The 18,821-nt window shown below is 46.5% G+C and overlaps 1 protein-coding gene across 1 annotated transcript in view; it reads right to left on the bottom strand.

The window, feature by feature from the left end:
• The window catches only part of LOC311107257 (RNA-binding motif, single-stranded-interacting protein 3-like), a 315,032-nt gene that overhangs the window by 254,114 nt on the left and 42,097 nt on the right, over positions 1-18,821 (bottom strand). Inside the window, exon 2 of the mRNA XM_084149737.1 lies at positions 7,957-8,147. Within this exon, the coding sequence (XP_084005863.1) occupies positions 7,957-8,147 (191 nt within the window). The remainder of the gene's footprint in view (positions 1-7,956; positions 8,148-18,821) is intronic.

Below are 18,821 nucleotides of genomic sequence, written 5' to 3'. Positions count from 1 at the left end.
TAGTAAAATAACCAGCCAGCCAGCCAGCCAGCCAGCCAGCCAGCCAGCCAGTCTCTTATAATAACCAGCCAGCCAGCCAGTCTCTCATAATAACCAGCCAGCCAGCCTGTCTCTTATAATAACCAGCCATCCAGTATCGTATAATAACCCGCCAGACTGCCAGTCTCTTATAATAACCAGCCAGCCAGTCTCTTATAATAACCAGCCAGCCAGCCAGTCTCTTATAATAACCAGCCAGCCAGTCAGTATCTTATAATAACCGGCCAGCCAGCCAGTCTCTTATAATAACCAGCCAGCCAGCTAGCCAGTCTCTTATAATAACCAGCCAGCCAGCCAGTCTCTTACAATAACCAGCCAGCCAGCCAGTCTCTTATAATAACCAGCCAGCCAGCCAGTCTCTTATAATAACCAGCCAACTTCCCGAGTGGCGCAGTGGTCTAAGGCACTGCATCACAGTGCTAGCTGTGCCACTAGAGATCCTGGTTCGAATCCAGGCTCTGCTGTAGCCGGCCGCAACCGGGAGACCAATGGGGCGGCGCACAATTGGTCCAGCGTCGTCCAGGGTAGGGGAGGGAATGGCCGGCAGGGAGGTAGCTCAGTTGGTAGAGCATGGTGTTTGCAACGCCATGGATGTGGGTTCGATTCCAATGGGGGGCCAGTATAAAAAATAAAAAATAAAAAATGTATGCACTAACTGTAAGTCGCTCTGGATAAGAGCGTCTGCTAAATGACGTAAATGTAAATGTAATAATAACCAGCCAGCCAGTCTCTTACAATAACCAGCCAGTCAGCCAGTGTCTTATAATAACCAGCAAGCCAGTCTCTTATAATAACCAGCCAGCAAGCCAGTCTCTTATAATAACCAGACAGCCAGTCAGTATCTTATAATAACCAGCCATCCAGTATCGTATAATAACCAGCCAGCCAGCCAGTCTCTTATAATAACCAGTCAGCCAGCCAGTCTCTTATAATAACCAGCCAGCCAGCCAGTCTCTTATAATAACCAGCCATCCAGTATCGTATAATAACCAGCCAGCCAGCCAGTCTCTTATAATAACCAGTCAGCCAGCCAGTCTCTTATAATAACCAGCCAGCCAGTCAATATCCTATAATAACCAGCCAGTCAGTCTCTTATAATAACCAGCCAGCCAATCTCTTATAATAACCAGCCAGCCAGCCAGTCTCTTACAATAACCAGCCAGCCAGCCAGTCTCTTATAATAACGAGCCAGCCAGCCAGCCAGAATCTTATAATAACCAGCCAGTCAGCCAGAGTCTTATAATAACCAGCCAGCCAACCAGTCTCTTATAATAACCAGCCAGCCAGTCAGTGTCTAATAATAACCAGCCAGCCAGCCAGCCAGTATCTTATAATAACCAGCCAGCCAGCCAGTGTCTTATAATAACCAGCCAGTCAGCCAGAGTCTTATAATAACCAGCCAGCCAACCAGTCTCTTATAATAACCAGCCAGCCAGTCAGTGTCTAATAATAACCAGCCAGCCAGCCAGTGTCTTATAATAACCAGCCAGCAAGCCAGTATCTTATAATAACCAGCCAGCCAGCCAGTCTCTTATAATAACCAGCCAGCCAGTCAGTGTCTAATAATAACCAGCCAGCCAGCAAGCCAGTCTCTTATAATAACCAGCCAGCCAGTATCGTACAATAACCAGCCAGCCTGCCAGTCTCTTACAATAACCAGCCAGCCAGCCAGTCTCTTATAATAACGAGCCAGCCAGCCAGCCAGAATCTTATAATAACCAGCCAGTCAGCCAGAGTCTTATAATAACGAGCCAGCCAACCAGTCTCTTATAATAACCAGCCAGCCAGTCAGTGTCTAATAATAACCAGCCAGCCAGCCAGTCTCTTACAATAACCAGCCAGCCAGCCAGTCTCTTATAATAACGAGCCAGCCAGCCAGCCAGTCTCTTATAATAACCAGCCAGCCAGTCAGCCAGTCTCTTATAATAACCAGCCAGCCAGTCTCTTATAATAACCAGCCAGCCAGTCAGCTAGTCTCTTATAATTACCAGCCAGCCAGCCAGTCTCTTATAATAACCAGACAGCCATCCAGTATCGTATAATAACCAGCCAGCCAGTCTCTTATAATAACCAGACAGCAAGCCAGGCTCTTATAATAACCAGCCAGCCAGCCAGTCTCTTATAATAACCAGCCAGCCAGTCAGTATCCTATAATAACCAGCCAGTCAGTCTCTTATAATAACCAGCCTGCCATTCAGTCTCTTATAATAACCAGCCAGCCAGTCTCTTATAATAACCAGCCAGCCAGCATGTCTCTTATAATAACCAGCCAGCCAGTCTCTTATAATAACCAGCCAGCCAGCCAGTCTCTTATAATAATCAGCCAGCCAGCCAGTCTCTTATAATAACCAGAAAGCCAGTATAGTAAAATAACCAGCCAGCCAGCCAGCCAGCCAGCCAGCCAGCCAGCCAGCCTCTTATAATAACCAGCCAGCCAGTCAGCCAGTCTCTTATAATAACCAGCCAGCCAGCCAGTCTCTCATAATAACCAGCCAGCCAGCCTGTCTCTTATAATAACCAGCCATCCAGTATCGTATAATAACCCGCCAGACTGCCAGTCTCTTATAATAACCAGCCAGCCAGTCTCTTATAATAACCAGCCAGCCAGCCAGTCTCTTATAATAACCGGCCAGCCAGCCAGTATCTTATAATAACCGGCCAGCCAGCCAGTCTCTTATAATAACCAGCCAGCCAGCCAGCCAGTCTCTTATAATAACCAGCCAGCCAGCCAGTCTCTTACAATAACCAGCCAGCCAGCCAGTCTCTTATAATAACCAGCCAACCTCCCGAGTGGCGCAGTGGTCTAAGGCACTGCATCGCAGTGCTAGCTGTGCCACTAGAGATCCTGGTTCGAATCCAGGCTCTGCTGTAGCCGGCCGCAACCGGGAGACCAATGGGGCGGCGCACAATTGGTCCAGCGTCGTCCAGGGTAGGGGAGGGAATGGCCGGCAGGGAGGTAGCTCAGTTGGTAGAGCATGGTGTTTGCAACGCCAGGGATGTGGGTTCGATTCCAATGGGGGGCCAGTATAAAAAATAAAAAATAAAAAATGTATGCACTAACTGTAAGTCGCTCTGGATAAGAGCGTCTGCTAAATGATGTAAATGTAAATGTAAATGTAATAATAACCAGCCAGCCAGTCTCTTACAATAACCAGCCAGTCAGCCAGTCTCTTATAATAACCAGCAAGCCAGTCTCTTATAATAACCAGCCAGCAAGCCAGTCTCTTATAATAACCAGACAGCCAGTCAGTATCTTATAATAACCAGCCAGCCATTCAGTATCTTATAATAACCAGCCAGTCAGACAGTTTCTTATAATAACCAGCCAGCCAGTCAGTCTCTTATAATAACCAGCCAGCCAGTATCGTATAATAACCAGCCAGCCAGCCAGTCTCTTATAATAACCAGCTATCCAGTATTGTATAATAACCAGCCAGCCAGTATCTTATAATAACCAGCCAGTCAGCCAATATCTTATAATAACCAGCCAGCCAGTCAGTATCTTATAATAACCAGCCAGTCAGAAAGTTTCTTATAATAACCAGCCAGCCAGCCAGTCTCTTATAATTACCAGACAGCAAGCCAGTCTCTTATAATAACCAGCCAGCCAGCCAGTCTCTATTAATAACCAGCCAGCCAGCCAGTCTCTTATAATAACCAGCCAGCCAGCCAGTCTCTTATAATAACCAGCCAGCCAGCCAGTCTCTTATAATAACCAACCAGCAAGCCAGTCTCTTATAATAACCAGCCAGCAAGCCAGTCTCTTAAAATAACCAGCCAGCCAGCCAGTGTCTTATAATAACCAGCCAGCCAGCCAGTGTCTTATAATAACCAGCCAGCCAGCTAGTCTCTTATAATAACCAGCCAGCCAGCCAGCCTCTTATAATAACCAGCCAGCCAGCCAGTCTCTTATAATAACCAGCCAGCAATTCAGTCTCTTATAATAACCAGCCAGCAAGCCAGTCTCCTATAATAACCAGCCAGCCAGCCAGTCTCTTATAATAACCAGCCAGCCAGCCAGTCTCTTATAATAACCAGCCAGCCAGCCAGCCAGTCTCTTATAATAACCAGCCAGCCAGTCTCTTATAATAACCAGCCAGCAAGCCAGTCTCTTATAATAACCAGCCAGCCAGCCAGTCTCTTATAATAACCAGCCAGCCAGTCAGTATCTTATAATAACCAGCCAGCCAGTCAGTATCTTATAATAACCAGCCAGCCAGCCAGCCAGTCTCTTATAATAACCAACCAGCCATCCAGTCTCTTATAATAACCAGACAGACAGTCTCTTATAATAACCAGCCAGACAGTATCGTATAATAACCAGCCAGCCAGCCAGCCAGTCAGTATCTTATAATAACCAGCCAGCCAGCCAGCCAGTCTCTTATAATAACCAGCCAGCCAGCCAGTCTCTTAGAATAACCAACCAGCCATCCAGTCTCTTATAATAACCAGACAGACAGTCTCTTATAATAACCAGCCAGACAGTATCGTATAATAACCAGCCAGCCAGCCAGCCAGTCAGTGTCTTATATTAACCAGCCAGCCAGCCAGCCAGTCCCTTATAATAACCAGCCAGCTAGCCAGTCTCTTTTAATAACAATCCAGCTAGCCAGTCTCTTATAATAACCAGCCAGCCAGTCTCTTATAATAACCAGCCAGCAAGCCAGTCTCTTATAATAACCAGCCAGCCAGCCAGTCTCTTATAATAACCAGCCAGCCAGTCAGTATCTTATAATAACCAGCCAGCCAGTCAGTATCTTATAATAACCAGCCAGCCAGCCAGCCAGTCTCTTATAATAACCAGCCAGCCAGCCAGTCTCTTAGAATAACCAACCAGCCATCCAGTCTCTTATAATAACCAGACAGACAGTCTCTTATAATAACCAGCCAGACAGTATCGTATAATAACCAGCCAGCCAGCCAGCCAGTCAGTATCTTATATTAACCAGCCAGCCAGCCAGCGTCTTATAATAACCAGCCAGCCAGCCAGTGTCTTATAATAACCAGCCAGCCAGCTAGTCTCTTATAATAACCAGCCAGCCAGCCAGCCTCTTATAATAACCAGCCAGCCAGCCAGTCTCTTATAATAACCAGCCAGCAATTCAGTCTCTTATAATAACCAGCCAGCAAGCCAGTCTCCTATAATAACCAGCCAGCCAGCCAGTCTCTTATAATAACCAGCCAGCCAGCCAGTCTCTTATAATAACCAGCCAGCCAGCCAGTCTCTTATAATAACCAGCCAGCCAGCCAGCCAGTCTCTTATAATAACCAGCCAGCAAGCCAGTCTCTTATAATAACCAGCCAGCCAGCCAGTCTCTTATAATAACCAGCCAGCCAGTCAGTATCTTATAATAACCAGCCAGCCAGTCAGTATCTTATAATAACCAGCCAGCCAGCCAGCCAGTCTCTTATAATAACCAGCCACCCAGCCAGTCTCTTAGAATAACCAACCAGCCATCCAGTCTCTTATAATAACCAGACAGACAGTCTCTTATAATAACCAGCCAGACAGTATCGTATAATAACCAGCCAACCAGTCAGTATCTTATATTAACCAGCCAGCCAGCCAGCCAGTCCCTTATAATAACCAGCCAGCTAGCCAGTCTCTTTTAATAACAATCCAGCTAGCCAGTCTCTTATAATAACCAGCCAGCAAGCCGGTCTCTTATAATAACCAGCCAGTCAGTATCTTATATTAACCAGCCAGCCAGCAAGCCAGTCTCTTATAATAACCAGCCAGCCAGCCAGCCAGTCTCTTATAATAACCAGCCAGCCAGCCAGTCTCTTATAATAACCAGCCAGCCAGCCAATCTCTTATAATAACCAGCCAGCCAGTCAGTAACTTATAATAACCAGCCAGCCAGTCAGTCTCTTATAATAACCAGCCAGCCATTATCGTATAATAACCAGCCAGCCAGCCAGTCTCTTATAATAACCAGCTATCCAGTATCGTATAATAACCAGCCAGCCAGCCAGTCTCTTATAGTAACCAGCCAGCCAGCCAGTATCTTATAATAACCAGCCAGCCAGTCAGTATCTTATAATAACCAGCCAGTCAGCCAATCTCTTATAATAACCAGCCAGCCATCCAGTCTCTTATAATAACCAGCCAGCCAGCCACCCAGCCAGTGTCTTAAAATAATCAGCCAGCTAATGTCCTTTAATAACCTTTCAGCCAGCCAGTATCTTACAATAACCAGCCAACCAGTCTCTTATAATAACCAACCTGCCAGCCAGTCACTTATAATAACCAGCCAGCCAGTCAGTATCTTATAATAACCAGCCAGCCAGCCAGCCAGTCTCTTATAATAACCAGCCAGCCAGCCAGTCTCTTATAATAACCAGCCAGCCAGCTGTCTCTTATAATAACCAGCCAGCCAGTCAGTATCTTATAATAACCAGCCAGCCAGTCAGTATCTTATAATAACCAGCCAGCCAGCCAGCCAGTCTCTTATAATAACCAGCCACCCAGCCAGTATCTTAGAATAACAAACCAGCCATCCAGTCTCTTATAATAACCAGACAGACAGTCTCTTATAATAACCAGCCAGACAGTATCGTATAATAACCAGCCAGCCAGTCAGTATCTTATATTAACCAGCCAGCCAGCCAGCCAGTCCCTTATAATAACCAGCCAGCTAGCCAGTCTCTTTTAATAACAATCCAGCTAGCCAGTCTCTTATAATAACCAGCCAGCAAGCCAGTCTATTATAATAACCAGCCAGTCAGTATCTTATATTAACCAGCCAGCCAGCAAGCCAGTCTCTTATAATAACCAGCCAGCCAGCCAGTCTCTTATAATAACCAGCCAGCCAGCCAGTCTCTTATAATAACCAGCCAGCCAGCCAGTCTCTTATAATAACCAGCCAGCCAGTCAGTAACTTATAATAACCAGCCAGCCAGTCAGTCTCTTATAATAACCAGCCAGCCATTATCGTATAATAACCAGCCAGCCAGCCAGTCTCTTATAATAACCAGCTATCCAGTATCGTATAATAACCAGCCAGCCAGCCAGTCTCTTATAGTAACCAGCCAGCCAGCCAGTATCTTATAATAACCAGCCAGCCAGTCAGTATCTTATAATAACCAGCCAGTCAGCCAATCTCTTATAATAACCAGCCAGCCATCCAGTCTCTTATAATAACCAGCCAGCCAGCCACCCAGCCAGTGTCTTATAATAATCAGCCAGCTAATGTCCTTTAATAACCTTTCAGCCAGCCAGTATCTTACAATAACCAGCCAACCAGTCTCTTATAATAACCAACCTGCCAGCCAGTCACTTATAATAACCAGCCAGCCAGTCAGTATCTTATAATAACCAGCCAGCCAGCCAGTCTCTTATAATAACCAGCCAGCCAGCCAGTCTCTTATAATAACCAGCCAGCCAGCTGTCTCTTATAATAACCAGCCAGCCAGCCAGTCTCTTATAATAACCAGCCAGCCAGCCAGCCAGTCTCTTCTAATAACCAGCCAGCCAGCCAGTCTCTTCTAATAACCAGCCAGCCAGCCAGTCTCTTATAATAACCAGCCAGCCAGTCAGTATCTTATAATAACCAGGCATATAAAACACTTTTTTTCTAGATTTCCCTCCTCTAGTGAGGCCAAATACAACCTAGAAGAAAGCAGCCAAAGCATCAGGAACTAGAATAGTAACAGTAGTAATGTAATAGGATGTGTATGGAGCCAGCGGTCCACACAAACAGACACTAAACCAGCTGCTAGTTCACACCAACACACTGTGTCATGCTACGTAGTGTCATAGCTGTGTATTTACAGTTTGATATGGAGGAGCCAACACCAACACACTGTGTCATGCTACGTAGTATCATAGCTGTGTATTTACAGTTTTAGATGGAGGAGTGAGGATGTGTTATATCCAGTGTGTATGTTCACTAGAAGAGGGATATCTCCACTCACGGTTGACATAGTTTGATGAGGTCCTGGTCATTGGTCCCAGGGGGCAGTCCTCTGATGTACAGATTAGTTTGACTGAGCTGCTCCATACTACAGCCTCCTCCTCCTCCTTCTCCTTCTCCTCCTCCTCCTCCGTGGTGACCGTTGTTAGGGCTGGGAGGGGCCATGGTGGTAGGGGGAGGGGCATAGGACTGCTGAGAGAAAGAGAGAGAGAGTTTTTATTTTATTTTTCATAATCTTTATTGGGTCTGGGGGCCCACCACACAATAAATACTCATACAAAACCGTAGTTACACATCAATTAAAAACACAACTCCAATTCCTCCTCCACAGTAACAAAACACAACAGCCTCTGAATACCCCATATACTCATAAAAATATCAATATTGTTGACAAGTTTATAATAGGCAAACTCAACCCTTAGTCTCGCTGCCAACATTCCCACCACATCCACAGACCCCTGTCCCCGAATACTGTTCTTTCGGGTCTTCCATATCGCTAATTTTGCTGCCCCTAACACAAAATTAAGCAACACAACTACACCTTTTTGGCTAAGCCTATACTTTGGCCCAAATATATACAGTTGAGAAGAGAAAACCTCTCCCAACGTTGAGAACCAATTTGTGATCAGGTCAATCATCCCGACCAACCTGGGACACTGTAAAAACAGATGTGCCAGAGTTTCAGGCTCAGCACAGAATGGACACTCCTCCCCAACAGTAGGATCCAGGTGTACCAGATGCATGTTGGTGGCTATGGCTCCATGTATTATCCTCCATTGGAGGTCAGCTGTCCTCTTATCAATAGGCAGTTTGTATAATGATCGCCAACAGCCTTTTGGGGAGGCACCTGGACCAAGCACACCCGCCCACCTCGTTGATTTTACCCCTTCCAGGGAAGAGGCGTGGGACACCTTTACACATATTCTGTACATGGCCTTCTTTCCCACCTCCTTGAACTCCCCCAGCTCCGGGGTATCAAAGGAAAGCAGCATCCCCACGTCCTCCTCGAATGCCCCCGCCGCAGCACTAACAATCAGTGCAGGGAACACATAATCCAGACCCTCCTTCCACCGATCAGAATTGGAAGTGTCAGTCACATACTGCAGATGAAGTACTGGCAAGGAGTCACAGACCTCAGCGACGACCTTCCTCAGTAGGCGAGACGATCTGATCCCCGCTCTTTCTCCCAGCTCCTCCAACGACCTATTCCTGTTCCGCATCAGATGACCCAGCTTAGTACACCCCACGCCTAACAGGCATGAACGTAGGCTAGCTGAACCCAGAACACGGGACTGGATGGCAGTGTTATGGAAAAGAGGCTCTTCAAAAAGCCACATCCCTGGTGGCGTGCAGGCCTTACGGGACTTGACCAGAACTCTCCAAGCCTGCATAACAGACTCATAAAATGGAGTCAGGCCAGGCAACTCACCCCCACTCCAGCTTTAAGAGGAAAAGGTGCTTGTCTTAGCCCAAACAGCCCGCTCTCCTCATCAATGTGTAGGCTGTGTCAACCCAGCTAGAACCGTCACTGTACAACAGTCTCTGTGCTGCTTGAAGCCGGAAAGCCATGATCCTGGAAGAAATGTCCACCAGGCCTTGCCCACCCTCGTGCAGTGGCAAGTACAGGGCTGAAGCTTTAATCCAATGTTGTCCAGACCAGAAGAAGTTGACAAGGGTCCTCTGAAGCTCTTGTATCAGACCCTTTGGTGGCTGTAAAATCATTAGTCTGTGCTACAGGGTAGAGGCAGCAAGATTATTAGCTACCAGTACCCTTCCCCTATAAGACAGCTGGGGCAGCACCCATTTCCATCTTGACAGTCTGGCACACACTTTCTCCACTACACCCTCCCAGTTCTTTTTCTGAAAGACATCGGAGCCTAGAAAAAACCCCAAAGTCTTCATCCCATCTCTGCCCCACTGAAGCCCCCCTGGTAACCGTGGAGCGGACCCCATCTGAAGCTGGCCTGCCCACAGCGCTTCACTCTTTCCCCAATTGACTCTAGCTGAGGAGGCCCCCTCATACACCTTTAAAGCGTCTGAGAGAACCTTAACATCCTCACCCCCTCTAATAAAAACTGTCACGTCATCTGCATACGCAGACAGTGCTATCGTGGGACCCTTCATTACACCTGGCACAGAGAAACCAGTAAGCTTCGCTCTTAAAAAACAAAGCATTGGTTCAATCGCCAGACTATATAACTGCCCTGAAATTGGGCATCCCTGCCTGATGCCCCTTTGGACAGGGATGGGCCAACTCAAACCACCCCCCACCTTCACCATACACGAGGCCCCAGCATACAGTAAATTCATCCAAGACAAAAAAACATCCCCAAACCCAAAGGCTTTCATTGTTTTAAACAAGTGCTGGTGGTCCACACGATCAAAAGCCTTCTCCTGATCCAAAGAAAGTAAACCCACATTTACATCAGACAGTTTACAAATGTCTAAAACATCTCTTATTAGAAACAGGTTGTCAACAATAGAGCGATCAGGTACACAGTAGGACTGGTCCTTGTGGACCAACAATCCCAGATACTCTTTCAACCTGTTTAAGAGACACTTAGAAACAATTTTATATTCTGCACACAGCAAAGCAACAGGTCTCCAATTTTTTATGACAGTGAAAGTACTGCACGTTGACAAGATACAGGAAGAGAGCCCTCATGAAAAGATTCACACACCACTTCATAAAAATCCTCCCCAATAGACGCCCAAAAGTGCTTATAAAACTCAGATGGTAAACCATCAATGCCAGGGGCTTGGCCTGTTGAGAGGTGCATAACTGCTGTGGACAGCTCTTGCAGTGTAATGTCAGAGTCCAATGCGACTCTTTGCTCAGGTCCCAATTGAGGAAGACTGTGTAACAACTGTTCAGTACACAGAGAGTCACAATCCTCCGCCTTATAGAGGGCAGAATAGAAATCCACGGCATGTTGACGCATTTCACTGTCATCCGTGGTCACCTTCCCATCAGGGAGACGAAGGCAGACCATCTGTTTACGTTGCAATGTCGACTGTCCTAGGTTTTTTTTTAAAGCACTAGGAGCATCCATATCCTTGAGGGAAGCGAAACAAGACCTAATCAAGGCACCCTTCACTCTTTCATGCAGAAACGACCTCAGTTCGTGTTTCTTGTCCTGTAAGTTCATGACTAGTCCGGGGTCATTCTGAGTGAGCAACTTCAATTCAATAGATTTAATGTCCTGTTCAAGGGCCCTGATAGTCTCTTTAACTTCAATTCGAGACAGAGCAGTATACTGTTGACAAAATAATCGTATTTGGGCCTTCCCAACCTCCCACCATTGTCTCAAGGACTCAAAATTCCCTTTTGTAACCCTCCATTTTTCCCAAAACAACAAAAACCTTTCACAAAACATGACATCATGTAACAATTTAACATTAAAATACCAATAAGATGATGACCTTCGTGGACAGGACAAGTGAATATCAACAGTGACAATATGGTGATCAGAGAAACCCACAGGAGTAATGTCACACCTTCCAACCCTACTACAGTATTGCTCAGATACATACAACCTGTCTAACCTTGCTGCACTGACATGACCTTCATTAACTTTTAGCCATGTGTACTGCCTAACTTTTGCATTCCTTACTCTCCACACATCAGAAAGCTCAAACTCAGTTAATAGACCAGACAGACAAATTGCTGACCGCAGGTGAGGTTCTTCAGCGGTGCGATCAACAGTAAAATCCACTGTACAGTTCCAGTCCCCCCCTAAAACCATACACCCCTCTTGGTCACACTGTCTTAAGGTTTCCTTTATTTTATCAAAACCAACAATACGCTCTGTACCCTCCTTAGGAGCATAAACATTCAAAAAAATTTTTTTTAAAAACATAACATCCACCTTGACCAATAAAACCCGACCCTTGACAATCTCTGTTGTAGATACCACAGTCACCCCTAAGCCTGAAGAAAACAAGATTGCCACCCCAGCAATGAAATTAGTACCATGACTGAGTATATGCTGCCCCTCCCACCACATACTCCAGTCAACCTCATTTTCCTCATCACTATGTGTCTCCTGTAGGAAAACTACATTAAGCCTTTTCTGTTTTATTACTTCTATTACCCAAGCCCTCTTATTCCTGTCCCTTCCTCCATTAATATTGAGAGAACCTACCCTTAGTACCTCCATATAGAAAAGAAAAAGGAAAAGCAGAAGATACCACAGAGAAACCAGACAAAGAGAATAGAACACCCTATGAGGCATAATCATCATCATTATTAAAATTCTCTTAACCTGACCACGTTTCCCACCACCTTTTGCTGCTGCAACAGCAGTAACACATTTCCTCAAGCGAAACCGCTTCTTCTCACTCAACTGGTCTAACCCCACCGTCTTCTGTAACATCACAGCTGACCTCACAAACTTATCAACATCAAAATAATCTGCCAATTTGACAGATTTCCCAAAAGTCTGATCCAGAAACCCATTTACCTCCTCTAGATCGTAAATTGAGTCCTCACCAGCTGATATCGTATCAAGAGAGATATCCATATCCTTCTCCTGATCCTCCTCAACTGAGGCCACAGACCACTGACTCCCCTCTACCACATCCCTTTCAACACTCCCCACTTGCACCCCATCACTCGTACCAGGCATCTCCTCCACTACCTGGGAGACTAGCCCCACCTGAACCCCATTACTCGTAGTGGGCATCTCCTCCACTACCTGGGAACCTAGCTCCACCTGAACCCCATTACTCATAGTTGGCATCTCCTCCACTACCTGGGAGATTAGCTCCACATGAACCCTCTCCTGTAACCCATTACTTGTAGTGGGCATCTCCTCCACTACCTGGGAGATTAGCTCCACATGTACCCCCTCCTGTACCACAGCACTCGTACTGGGCACCTACTCACCAGTCTGAGGAAATGGCCCTTCAGATCCATCCTTACCTTCTACAACAATATTTTTTTGCTGCATAACATTTCCCTCTGGTACAAGTTGCACCTCTGTGCCCTCAACACGGACAACTTGTTCCTCAGCAACAGATGCGTGTGGCTGCTCTACCACTGTCAGCCCACCTCTTCCTACATCAGTGGGCCCAGGCGTTACGAGGACCACCTGCGCCCCTCCCTCTGTCTTGTCCCTTTTCGGGCAAGCATGTCGCTTATGACCAACATCCCCACACTCAAAACACCGTTGACTACCCGTACTAGCATAAGCCATATACAGTCTATTGTCATACTTGACTTTAAACGATAACTCCAAAGTCTGCTCCGGTGAGTCCAAAAACATAAACACCTGTCGCCGAAACGACATAACCTGTTTCAACGCCGGGTGTTTGCAACCCAATGGGACAACCTTAATTGAACTTGCAAACTTCCCAAAGCGCAATAACTCGCGCTCCAATAGCTCATTTAGAATAAACGGCGGTACATTTGAAATCGTTACCCTTGTTGACGGAGAAAAAAGCGGCGTAACTTGATTAAACATTCCTTTAAGAAGTACGCCATGCTCAACCATACGATCAACAAGGCGCTCTTCTTTAAGAAATACCACCACCGCTTTATTCATCCGTGACGCATAAGCAACATTCTCATATCCTACCTTCTCTCCTACCGCGACCAGAACCTCCTCCACCGTGACAGTTGCTTCAGTAACACACCTAAAGCCGTGCCGAAGTGACAGGGACTGCGTCCCCATTCGGGACGCCATCCCCACCAAAATCAGGGTAATTTCGACACGAAAAACAATATACTTAATTCTACCACAACAAGAAAATAGAAATAATAACCTTAATCATGCATAGAAGAAAAAAGGATATCACCAAGAAAAGGAAAACCCAGGATATCTAACTCTACACAACACTCGCACTTAACACTCACTCAAACAATTCCCAGCAGCACCAAACAATCCCAGCATGCAGAGAGAGAGAGAGAGAGAGAGAGAGAGAGAGATAGAGATGGTGATTACACCTACAGAATAGTATCCAGCAGCATATAACTTCACATGTGTGTTTGGTGTCTACAGATAGTACTTCATCACATTGAAAGAGATGGAGAATTGGGCATTGGACTGCTATGGAGAGAGAGAAGGAGAGGATGGTGATTAGACGTACACTGAGGCAGCACACAACTTCAAAAACAACAGTGGTGAAAACAAAAAAATACACTTTCTTTTTTTCATCTTGTGTGGCATTGACATACTTTATTTAAGTGATAATGCCTGAGAAGCCGGTGTTTGGAGGATATATTGGCAAAGGTGTTGTTAGGCCCGAGATGGCAAACCGTGCCAATATATCCTCCAAACACCGGCTTCGAGGGTATTATAACTTTTATACAACGGGTTACCAACATATTCAAATAATGATTTACATATTTTCATTAAAACATATATTTTTATGAATTTATTCATAATATTTCATCCTTCCACAAGCAAAGTAGCTGCATTTGCATTTGTTTAAGCTGTTTTCTAGTGACATTTATTTGGATACATAAAACAATGAGCTAATGAGGCTTGATTTCGCCTGGCATAGAAAATGTGCTCACTCGTCAGGACACTGTTGTTCAGAGGAGCTAGCCAACAACACAGCTAACACAATCACTTCAAACTTAAGCTGGAAAGATGCAAACTAGCTGCACTTACTTTCATTGTACATTTTTTCAATTTACATTTCTTTGTATATATCCTTTAAAATGATGCCAGCTGATTCATGACTTCGACTGTCTGAGAAACACTGCCTGCCTGTCTGTCTGTCTCGTCCCGACTCCCGACACGTTCATTACTATAGGACAGCTGGAGATCGAATTTCAATATTGAAACAATGTTGCAAATGTCGGAGAGACAGACAGCAAGGTTTAAACAAATATCTGCTGTTGAAAACTAAATGTTAGTCTAAACTAAATGTTATTCTAAAAGAAATGTGAGATAATGTCTAGATCAAGTTTATAAATTGCCTGGCTGGGTGGATGAGATAGTGGATTGCGCAGTCAGATGGAAGAGAGTAAATAGCCATTTTAACGTCATAGATTTAGCCGGTGGTAACTTGTGGAATAGACACCGGCTGGAATGCGGTTTTAACAAATCAGCATTCAGGATTAGACCCACCCGTTGTATAAATGAGGGGAATATAATTCAGATACTCCTGATTTCCCCAGGAATTCTATTGTTACAGCACACTGTCTATCATTCAGATACTCCTGATTTCCCCAGGATTTATATTGTTACAACACACTGTCTATCATTCAGATACTCCTGATTTCCCCAGGAATTCTATTGTTACAACACACTGTCTATCATTCAGATACTCCTGATTTCCCTAGGAATTCTATTGTTACAACACACTGTCTATCATTCAGATACTCCTGATTTCCCAAGGAATTCTATTGATACAACACACTGTCTATCATTCAGATACTCCTGATTTCCCCAGGAATTATATTGTTACAACACACTGTCTATCATTCAGATACTCTCCATGACCCTACACTGACTCCCTCTCAGAGACAGAGTGGTTATACAGGCAGCAGACCAAACAGGCCCTAATAGTTGTGTGTGTGTGTGTGTGTTTGTGTGTATATGTGTGCAGACTGTTTGTGATGATGACTAGCTGTCACCACTCTGCAGAGAGGCAGAGCCAAACCCTGATATGAATCTATTACCTGTACTTCCACCAACCATACAATGACTGTCCCAGACAGAACACACACACACACACACACACACACACACACACACACAAACACCAGTGTGTCTGAGGCTCTGATGGTAGCACTACGACAGACTGGATGAAGTTCTCAGAAATATGTCCCAGAACAGTAAGAAGAGAGATGGGGCTACATTCCAGCCTTTGTAACAAATATGTTCTCAATGAGCATTAATACATCACTGTTTTCTAAAAGATGAAGGGTTAGAGAGAGAGAGAGAGAGAGAGAGCGAGAGAGAGAGAGAGAGAGCGAGAGAGAGAGAGAGAGAGAGAGAGAGAGAGAGAGAGAGAGAGAGAGAGAGAGATAGAGAGAGAGAAACAGAGAGAAAGAGACAGAGAGAAACAGAGAGAAAGAGACAGAGAGAGACAGAGAGAGAGAAACAGAGAGAGAGACAGAGAGAGTGACAGAGAGAGAGAGAGAGAGAAAGAGACACAGAGAGAAAGAGAGAGAGAGAGAGAGAGAGAGAGAGAGAGAGAGGGGTGACCCAGCCATCCGTGTGGATCATCAGATCAAAGGCATGTACCAGGAAACATCTTTCAGACAATTTGTGCAGCTGTCACATGCCCTCAGTGATGGTGATAGCATGCACGCCATAGTGTGTCTGGAGGGGTGACAGGGGAGGATATAGTATGGAGGGGTGACAGGGGAAGATATAGTATGTCTGGAGGGTTGACGAGAGGATATAGTATGTCTGGAGGGGTGACGGGAAGATATAGTATGTCTGGAGGGGTGACGGGGGAGGATATAGTATGTCTGGAGGGGTGACAGGGGAGGATATAGTATGTCTGGAGGGGTGACAGGGGAGGATATAGTATGTCTGGAGGGGTGACAGGGGAGGATATAGTATGTCTGGAGGGGTGACAGGGGAGGATATAGTATGTCTGGAGGGGTGACAGGCGAAGATATAGTATGTCTGGAGGGGTGACAGGGGAGGATATAGTATGTCTGGAGGGGTGACAGGGGAGGATATAGTATGTCTGGAGGGGTGACAGGGGAGGATATAGTATGTCTGGAGGGGTGACAGGGGAGGATATAGTATGTCTGGAGGGGTGACAGGGGAGGATATAGTATGTCTGGAGGGGTGACAGGGGAAGATATAGTATGTCTGGAGGGGTGACAGGGGAGGATATAGTATGTCTGGAGGGGTGACAGGGGAAGATATAGTATGTCTGGAGGGGTGACAGGGGAGGATATAGTATGTCTGGAGGGGTGACAGGGGAAGATATAATATGTCAGGAGGGGTGACAGGGGAAGATATTGTGTGTGTAATGTATCAGGAGGGGTGACAGGGGAGGATATTGTGTGTTTAATGTGTCAGGAGGGGTGAGAGGGGAAGATATTGTGTGCTTAATGTGTCAGGAGGGGTGACAGGGGAAGATATAATATGTCAGGAGGGGTGACAGGGGAAGATATTGTGTGTTTAATATGTCAGGAGGGGTGACAGGGGAAGATATTGTGTGTTTAATATGTCAGGAGGGGTGACAGGGGAAGATATTGAAACATCTAAAGCTCTCGTTCCCTTCTCACTCTTTTCCCCTTTTAACAGCACACAGACAGACTGGATTAGTAGAGAAAGGGCGGGAGAGAAGAGAGAGGGGGGGGCTCCTTTGACTCCTCTGACAGTAGTCTCATCATCTGGACTATTCAGAAAAAATAACCTACTGGGCCATCCTAGAAAGCAAGCCATTTCATAATGTCATAGTGTCTGCCATCTAACAGGCGCTTTTATCCAAAGCCACTTACAGTCATGCATTATGGGTGGCTCAACAGGAATTGAACCCACTATCCTGGGGTTGCAAGCACTATGATCTAACAACTGAGCCACACAGGACACTTGTTTGCAGACAGTCCTCTCCGATCCTCCTCTCCCCAACTCCCCTCCTCCCCACCTCCTCCCCTCCTCCTCTCCCCTACCCTCCTACCCTCCTCCCCAACTCCCCTCCTCCCCAACTCCCCTCCTCCTCTCCCCTCCTCCCCTCCCCAACGCCCCTCCTCCCCAACTCCCCTTCCCTCCTCCCTCCCCTCCTTCCCTCCCCAACTCCCCTCCTCCCTACCCTCCTCCTCACCCCTCCTCCCCTCCTCCCTCCTCCCCTCCCCTCCCCCTCCCCTCCCCTCCCCTCCCCTCCCCTCCCCTCCCCTCCTCCTCGCCCCTCCTCCCTACCCCCATTCCCCTCCCCTCCTCCTCTCCCCTCCTCCCACCCCTCATCCCCTCACATCCCCTCCTCCACTCCCCAGCCTTCCTTTCCCACACATGCACACACACACACACACATACACACACACACACACACACACACACACACACACACACACACACACACACACACACACACACACACACACACACACACACACACACACACACACACATACACACACACACACACACTGTTCATGTTTAAGTCCTCTGTCTCTACCTTTCCTCTTCTACCTTTCCTCTCCTTACCCAAATGAGCCTGGGCCACACACACACACACACACACACACACACACACACACACACACACACACACACACAGACAGACGCAGACAGACTCAGACAGACTCAGATAGTTTAATTTCCCTAAAGAGTTCTCCAGTCGCTAAACAATTAGTCCCTACTGGAGAGCTCTCCGTCCCTTTACCTTTCTGTCTCCCTCTCTCTCTCCCTTCACCTCTCCCCTCCTCTCTCTCTCCCTTCACCTCTCCCCTCCTCTCTCTCCCTTCACCTCTCCCCTCCTCTCTCTCTCCCTTCACCTCTCCCCTCCTCTCTCTCCTTCACCCTCCCCTCCTCTCTCTCCCTTCACCTCTCACCTCCTCTCTCTCCCTTCACCTATCCCCTCCTCTCTCTCTCTCTCCTTCACCTCTCCCCTCCTCTCTCTCCTTCACCTCTCCCCTCTCTCTCTCCCTTCACCTCTCCCCTCCTCTCTCTCTCTCCCTTCACCTCTCCCCTCCTCTCTCTCTCTCTCCCTTCACCTCTCCCCTCCTCTCTCTCCCTTCTCTCCTGAGAGAGAGGAGAGAGAGAGAGAGAGAGAGAGAGAGAGAGAGAGAGAGAGAGAGAGAGAGAGAGAGAGAGAGAGAGAGAGAGAGAGAGAGAGAGAGAGAGAGAGAGAGAGAGGGAGAGCTGTTCTGGATTAGTCGAGGAAAGGCAGAGGAAATAATTGAGTCTATTTTAGGATCACTGCTGAGATTGTTTCCTTTCTCTAAGA

This window comes from Coregonus lavaretus (assembly GCF_964263955.1).
Source record: "Coregonus lavaretus genome assembly, chromosome: 3".
Taxonomy (NCBI): Eukaryota; Metazoa; Chordata; class Actinopteri; order Salmoniformes; family Salmonidae; genus Coregonus; species Coregonus lavaretus.
The sequence above is the reverse complement of the archived record's forward strand: the minus strand, read 5'-3'. Positions and strand labels throughout refer to the sequence as shown.